This window comes from Echinococcus granulosus (genome assembly GCF_000524195.1).
Source record: "Echinococcus granulosus chromosome Unknown EG_S00295, whole genome shotgun sequence".
Taxonomy (NCBI): domain Eukaryota; kingdom Metazoa; phylum Platyhelminthes; class Cestoda; order Cyclophyllidea; family Taeniidae; genus Echinococcus; species Echinococcus granulosus.
The window spans coordinates 1-8562 of NW_020170675.1; the positions used below are offsets into that span (position 1 = coordinate 1).

Genomic DNA, 8562 nt, shown 5'->3' on the forward strand with positions numbered 1-8562 from the left:
ACATTGCGTAATATGCCAGGGAATTAAAACAGAAGCAGTAAAAGGGCAACCGCATTTAAAAGTACTTTATTCAAAAGTGAAACTTCTTTTAGCATGAAATGATTTCACAGTTACGTATGCTAGTTTCTTGAAAACCAGAACTTAGGTCATGAAAATAGCATAGCAAATTATTGCTGTGATACAATCCATAGTACTATACGGCTCCAGACTTACAGTTTTAGAGTTCAAGGAAGAAGCTCTCTCGTTAAAGACTTGAGCTGCTTTAAAGAATATTTCATCCCAACTCTGAACACTGGACCCCTCTAAAAATGGATAAGAAAGCCACAATTGTTCCTAATTTCATATAACCTTCCAGTGGAGTTTTAGAAGATCAGAATGCAATAAATAGCTATTAGCAGTGAGGAAATCAGCAGGATCTTCAGCAGGTATCTCTGATATATAGCAAATACTTTGTTGGGAAAGTGGCTCATGCATTACACATTCACGGTTTCGTCAAAGCCCGTTTAAAGATAGTCAACAAAATCTAATTTTATAGCAGTGTGACGTGTGGGTTGTGAAGTGCATGAATGACACGGTGAAAGCCAAGTATTCGACCGTTCCACTACGAGTGGGCATAAGAAATCGTGCGCCGGCACGTTAACCTTGAATTCAACTTGAAATGGAGAGAGGGTACAAGTTTGACTACACATTCCTTTCCGGTAAGCAATTGGGCAACGCTTACCTGAGCTGTCGTTAAGAAGAGAACGTATTTTCTGCAGTCTCACGCAGTAGTGGGCGTAAGTAGTGGGGAGGTCTGGGTTTTATTGGCAAAACGGAATCTCATTAATGCACAAGGATGAGACGAAATAGAAGAACTACAGCGTAGTTAGCGAGTTGAAATGGAGAGGCGTAATTTGAAAACAGTTACATGGATTTAAAGGAAGCATCTAGACCGTGTTAGTTGCTAACGCGTGAGTCCTGGGGCTCTACTTATGCAATATTACAATCCACCGGTTAAATTGATGCAGTCTCTCAAATATAAGTGCAAAAAGCATTTATTCAGGGACCTCTTTTTAAACCATCATAGTTAAACTGATTTCGAACGATTTTCTTGACTTGGAAACACCGACAATGGATAGCTTAATGAGCTCATGTTATGTCAAAAAGTAAGACAACTTTGCTCAAAGAAGTACCTTTCGAAAATAATACTTGCTCAGTAGAGGAAAGTTCTCGAATACCTCCGATGGCCTCTTCAAGTTGACGGCTACTTGTTTCGATTTTATCCATACAATCGAACCTAAAAGGCGAAGAATGATAGTACTCGACCACGATGTCCGTGTTTGGGGAAGCCCCTCAGACTGCAGTTATAACTGGTGGAAAATCTTGCTAGATGAAGTGGAAATAATGAAACTAAAGAAGGAAATAAATAGTAGCATGGTTGAACAGCTTAACGATGGTTATTATGAGCTTACAAATGCGAATCTCATGAAAGATGTGTAAAAAATAACCTGCAAGTTGACAAACGTAAGGAAATTGGAGGAAGCGACTCACTTCTCAGGGAGGTCAGAATGGTAAGCCGGACTCTTCACCCATTTCGATATACTCTTTTCGGGTGATTTCTGGGCATTTACTTGCGGTGCCCATTGCTAAAAAGGCAGTGTCTCAATCGGTGTTATTCAAATGCAGTGGAGCAAATCAATGTCAAATCCGAATTGCTTGATTTTGATCGTTTACCCTACGATCTGTGTGACCTTAATGAAACATTACCTACTAACACCCATTGAATGATACATTAAGCTCTTAACGATAGCAGAATTAAGTCAGATTATGTTCAAAGTAAAGGCGTCGGCTTTAATCCTGCCTTTCCAAAGATATTTGACATTAATGATAATTACAAAAAGCCAGGTGCATTGGTGGCATGAAGTACCGATGCATACGTTCTCCCCACAATCCTACTATTGCAAGCAAACTTTGTGCTCATCGTAATCTAAGGTGAGTTGGCGAACAGCTCATCTATACTGGCTAAACCAAGACGATTTTTTATCTGTTTGATTGGTTTTCACGAGTCTTCAAAGAGTCCATTTAACAAATAATTTAATAAATCCTGTTGATATGTACATAGCCAAAAAGCTTAGAAGGCAGACAAAATATGCTAGGCTTCATCACACAAACAAGCTAATTAGGATAGCACAGACAATAAACAATGCTCACATTTCCATCTTGAAGGAGGAATTCGTGAATGCATTTAACTCGGCTGAGAATAGGATGAATAGCGAAGTAGCGAAGCCATAATTCAAGATGTCTCCTTCTGTATAAACTCAACTCATCACGTAGTTCTGCAATAATTTTTAACAAGAATAAGATGTACAAAACGAAGAGTGGACGAATGTAAAACCAACTATGTGCATCTCCAGAATTTTAGCAAAACTTAGCACAATTTCTTTTGTTGCAGATACAAAAAGCCCACATAAATAGATATGGCAAATAGATGCGATTACAATACTGACCATGTCGATTTTATTGCTTAAAGTGAAAAATACACAAAATAAAAAGCAGCCAAATTCCTCAAACCTAAAGTCCACATGACAACATGTGAATGCCGTATCGATAGATAAGAGAGGAGTCCAACCCAAAACTCACTGGCAACTCGATTAGGAGGAAGGGGAGGTATGAAAAGGTAAGGGTAAGCGGCAACGAGGATTCCAAAGAGCGTTTTAAAATCGTTGAACCTATGAAATACTGTAACCCGCCGCTCCTATAAATATTTACAACCCAAGAATAATGCTCGTAAAGTTAAATAACAAATAGGCAAAATTAACTTACATCCTCGATACTTCTTGTCAACGTGGGTGATTGGTACTGACTACTCAGTTGCTGACATCTATCATACAGTGTGCTGGACATCTAACACAAAAGCAGTGTGAAAACCTCCACTCCCCAAAAAAAAGCTTACCACAGTTTTAATTTCAAATACAATGTGTGCATCTCCATTTTTCGCTATCTCCTTGTAACCAGCAATTGAGCAATCCCATTCAAACGCTTGCTGAGGTGCACTCCACACCCACGATGTGCCGATGCGCTAAACGAAGAATAGGATTGCAAAGCTCCAAAGAAGTGTGCTTTAAATTTCGCTGTCATTACATTCCAAGCCTCTTGAAATAATTTTTTAGCAACGCGATAACAGACTGGGGCACAACGATCCAATATAAACTACGGTGTAGGCCAGGATTACACCTTACTCTAGTGCCTGCTGGCGGAGATTTCAGACATGCACCCGTATGCAAGTCAGACGATCGCAGTTTTTGGTGAAATTAATGCCGTCACCACAACTGTCTAGCTATTTCAATACCTTATGATAGATTTTAGAATGAAGAAACAAGCCATCGAAATTGAAGACTAGCATTTTACGGCTGTGAGTGTGAAATAAGAGGCAAGTAACGCTATATGCTTAACTGAAAGGACTTAAATAAGACAGTACTTTATGGTCATAGGGCAGCAAATATGCAAAAGCTTTTAGCACCACCATCTTTCAGTGAATCTATGAAATGGGGAATTGTTCTAGATAGCGAGCTCACATTGGTGGCAAAAATTCCGAACAAGCATTGAATGGAAATTTGTGGCACTCGAAACTACTTCCGGTTAACATAAATAGCAACCTGAATTCACGCACCTCCAATGAGACCTCCTCTTCCCCTTCTGAGCCATCCAAGCTAGTGAGAGAAGAATGTAGTGGGTAGAAACATGTTTAAAACCTCAATCGCACACCAAGAGTGTACTCTCATCGTTATCAAAAGTCGAGGTGATTATATGAAATGACAACAACAAAAATTAACATGATGATATTAAGATACGAAAACGTTTGAAGACAACCCATTAATCCCATCCGTGGGATTGGACAAGTGTGAGCTCAGAAGTCAATGCGGAGTTTGATGCGTCTATGTGAAATAGCACCACGCATCAAGAGGTTATACAAGCAACCTACCCAAGGCGCTTATGAACTTACGATGGACCACGGGAGTGCTAAGTTAGTGACAGACCCATAGGGAATGGAGAAAGTAATACAAACATCAACAGAAATATGACTATCAACTCTAAAACTACAAGGTGCAAAGTAGTGTCAAACAAACAAAACGGGAAGCCAATTCAACACTAAAAGGTCGGACCAATATGATGAAGCCAGAGTGGGGCCACTGCTACCTTGTGTAAGAAAATACCACTGGCTAGTAAAGAATCCCCACATAAACTAATTTCAAACGAAACAATACAGTCGGAATCAGAAGTCAGTTAGCTCTAAAATTCACCAAAATCATACCAAATTTGGCATATGCGCCCTATGCTTGCTGATGTAAACGAAAGGTTAAGTAGCCAGACTTAGGTTTTGATTAACTATTTGACACTTGGTGTCGACTTACCTGATTACGTCTCCTAAATCGAGTCTAAAAAGCACAATTTACTTCAAATTAGTTTTTTTCAGAGCCTCAACAGACACTTCTGAATATGAAGAAATCTAAAAGGTGGTTTAGTTGCAGTAATCTTAGGATAATTCCTTGTAATAAAAATAGCCCATTTATCACGCAAGATCATCATTCACACAACCACTGTCTTGGCTATTCCAAAGTAAATGGATTTACATATCACTGAAGGAGTAATCTTAGAGACACCTTTATCCACCTGGGTGAACAGAAATGTCTAGTGTTTATCTAAAAAGTTTTATCATAGGACAATTTACATCTAGTACCTCCGACCATAAAAATCCTACAAAGATGGATTTGCTTTATTGAATCCGGTGTGAGCGCTCCATTCCACAACCGACGAACAAGCCCTAATAGAGCCACATAAAAGAAACGACAGCATACATCCAAGCTTTCCCGTCCTACAATCGTGCAAGACATCCCTCAGACTGATCTGGTGCCAATTTCGGTGAAGGAATGTGGTTACGATTCACCGCTTTTTAAGAAGAGGTGAAACCAACCTTTCCCTTAATATGCAGTGGTCTAAGCTTCTGTAAGAGCTTTGCAGACTTGCGATCATGCCGTCCTCCTTGTGAATAGACTAGGCCAAAATCCTCTTTGAGATCTTCCAGCAGCTGCATAACCCGATCTCTCTGGGAAAACAAAGTAAGATCACAAACTGTCTAGGATAGCAGTCAATTAACTTTTCAAATTATGCCGTCATTTCACAAAGTAAGGCGCGACACCAGCTAAAACAACCTTCTCGTAAATAGCAAGAACTAAAAAGGTCCACTTATGTAGGATTAGTGACAGGCTAGGAGAAAAAAGAAGTGGTTGCCAAGAGAATCGGCTGCAAATCTGACCAATTTGTCGTCCAGAAGATGCGCTAGAAGCACTCATTTTCCCACAAAGACTATTTCCAATCAATGTTCCTAAAATCATCATAGATACTGTCAATAATTTGATAGAGAGGATGACCAGCAAATTCGTTTGCATGAATTTTGTGCAGGTGTACATAAAACACACAACGCTTCGAGTTCGACACAGTTCCAGCTACTATCCTACTTGAACTAGGTTTGTCTTCATGTTAAATTATTCAATAGTGATCATATGGATAATATATGCTCAGATAGTAACTACAGGCACTATTCGATGCAGGACAAATTACATGATTCAATATACATACGCAGGACCTATGAATCAAAAAATCATGCAATTCAACCGAGAAAAAGCAAAGCCCACCCACATTGATGAGGTTACACTTAATTTAATTATAAGATGGAATAAATGGCGCCATACATTATTAATAGACTTGATCGTGCGACAAGGTGACCCAGAAACGTCAACGCTGTTCGAAGTAATTAGAGACGGGAGCGGAGACCTTGGTCCGGCTGCAACATATTGCACTCATTACTAAAACGTCCAACCTGAACTTGAACATGTTCGTGCAAAAAAATGGCAATTGCACTTCGACAATTTAATGCCTTCACCATTATCAATATGAAGCCGTAATCATTTACGGGAAGAGAACAAACATGATTAATATAGCAAAAACTTTTCCAAAATGATTCAGTCTATGGTAGAAGGCGTCAAAAGGTATTGCCCCTAAGACCTACCAATAAATTCCACAAACAAATCTCAAGTGTGGTAAATAAATGGGAAATGAAAATCATTATTTAACCATAGCGGAAGATACACAACCACCTGAACGGTCTTGGGGACTCTCTCCCGATAGCAAATGACTAAAAATGTCATTCAATTGTACTAGAGATGATTTGATTCTGGTAAAGACATTGTCTGAAGAAGTGTTGCAATACTGTGCTGACATCGTTGAATCTGAAATACAGTAAGCAAGCTAAACATCATCCAGATGGCGGCAGAACAATGGCTACAAAGTACGCTTAAGTGAGCAGGAAACTAAGGTGTTCCAAGGAAGCTTCAAAAAAATACCTTGCGGTCAAAAAGCATGTCAATCAAGACATACAGTTCTATTGGACTTAAAGGACATTAAAGTCCAAAGCTAACGAAAAATGCGCACAAAATCTAGAAGCACAAACTCGGTTCTACTAAGATGGGAAATACGCAGAATCCCAACAACAAAACACACTGCAAAAATCCTTCTTGAAAGTGCGACATACACAGGTTGCTTAAAACAATCAGCATAAATACACTCACTAAAAACCTTGAGTTCGGTCGGCAACCTTTCCTTGTTCTTCCGATAGCACGCTGAACAATCTAGTGGGCATAAACTCAAATAAAATGGCTCAGCGTTTTCCCGATTTCTAGCTGTGCATCTGAGTGGTGGGCATATGACTTGAAAAGAAATGTTTTTATTTAAAAGCATGTTCTTAAACTTGTCAATGCTTTTATGACAGCACATGGGCCTTCTACACAATTATTTTTCACCACAACTGGTTATATTCATAACTTGTATTTTATTCACCTCGACACCATAAAAAGATAGGCAATTGATGAACACCCACAAATGCCTCGCAGCGCCCCGCGCCGATTAAGCACTTTTTTCTGCATGTTAAACGATGAAGTTTCTCCGGTCCCCGTATTTCGGTCACGACTTCTGGAAAGGCCGGAAGGGCTACAGTACGCCACCCAACTTCCACAATCACCGCCTAGAAGTCCCCGGATTTTGCAAGTTCTCTAACACTAAAGAGCAGAAGTTTAATATTCTACAAGCTAACAACATCCTCTCTGATTGTTGGATGTAGTGGCTGTTGGGAGCAAAGTACCCTCAGAAACAAGTGCAGAATAATGTCCTTTGGAATGGGGGCTTTCCGGTACTGCATGCAAAGGACTACGACAAGAAGCCTGTGTCGGTTCAGTGGAAATAAGTATCAACACTGTACCTCCGAGCCCGATGATCACGAACACTTATTATGGCAGAATTTGGAGGCAGTGATTGCTGGTTTGAACTGCGTCCGAGGGGCTAATGCGAAGGAGGATCCCATTGCTGAGGAGGCAATAGCTCTGGAAGTGAGCTTTCCAGTCCAGCAGGAATCGGCAGACGAAAGCTGTTGCAATCGTTGCAACAAAATATTATCAAAGCAGCCCGTGTACACAATGTGGTTGGTGTACATGCCTTTACTTTCCCATCACGTTCATTAGGACTCTCATGAGGAATCCCCTCATCCCCGTCCTCCTCTACAAATCAGAAGTAACAGTGATGTAATGAGGTCAATTTGGCGTTCTTTTTTGCACTAACATTCTCCAACAATGCCAAGAACACCGCAAGTTGCCTGGACTTTTACGGCATTTTAACATTCCGTTCGTTATAACTGTAATACGATAGTGGTTTATCCCTCGGTTCTGGTGAGGCGCCACTTTTGTACTCCTAATTAGCCCCCTTGTACCTCGATGGGCGGGCTGGCCTTTTGGGCCATGCCAATAGCCCAGACACTTTCTCCGTGCTGAGTATATATATTCTGCCCGAGTATTTTGTCTTCTTTCGTCTTCAGGGAGTCTCGGGACGCTACATTGGTGGCAGCGGAAAGCGAACCCGATCTTGAAAGACATGTATCCTGATTTTCCACTTCTGCGTGATAAGCCTTAGTGGGACGGAAGAAGTACATATGCTACGGATGGGAGAATGGTGATGACTCCTAACAGAAGGGTTGATGTTGACGTCTACCTTCGGCATCTCTCCCAGTCCCGTGTTCTGCAGAAAAGCTATTAACAACTGAAGCGACACTAGCCGTGAACCATCTGGAAGTTTCGTTACGGATTTCCCCTACCGTCCCCCATGGACCTGTTTTAAATCTTGCATTTTCTTATTCAAATATGCTTTTAGGCTAGTGTTCCTGCATCTATCTATGGACACGCATGATGGCCGGCGCAGTTCCCCGTCCTGAATGAAATCCCTAAACCGGACGAAACCCCAGATCCAGTCAAGCTGCCAAGAGGGATCAGTGACGTTGAGGTCAACTATCCCCTCAGTTGCGCGCTAATTTGGTGACTGGCACGGTTGGCTCGTGGGTGTTTTTTTACTGCACCGACTACGTTGTAATGGCTGACGCGGGAGGTTGACCTGTGGGAGCGCCGGGGACGACGCTCAAAAGAGGAGGGAGGCTATGTAATACGATAGTGGTTTATCCCTCGGTTCTGGTGAGGCGCCACTTTT

At 41.1% G+C, this 8562-nt stretch overlaps 1 protein-coding gene across 1 annotated transcript; it reads left to right on the forward strand. All coding sequences in view use genetic code 11, as the record gives it.

The window, feature by feature from the left end:
* Positions 1 to 7229: 7229 nt before the first annotated feature.
* On the forward strand, positions 7230 to 7951 carry EGR_10893 (hypothetical protein; the record flags this gene model as incomplete). The annotated part of the gene is made up of 2 exons (XM_024500142.1): positions 7230 to 7458; positions 7785 to 7951. 2 exons carry the CDS (start codon positions 7230 to 7232, stop codon positions 7949 to 7951), a joined length of 396 nt encoding a protein of 131 aa, XP_024345441.1.
* Positions 7952 to 8562: the final 611 nt, after the last annotated feature.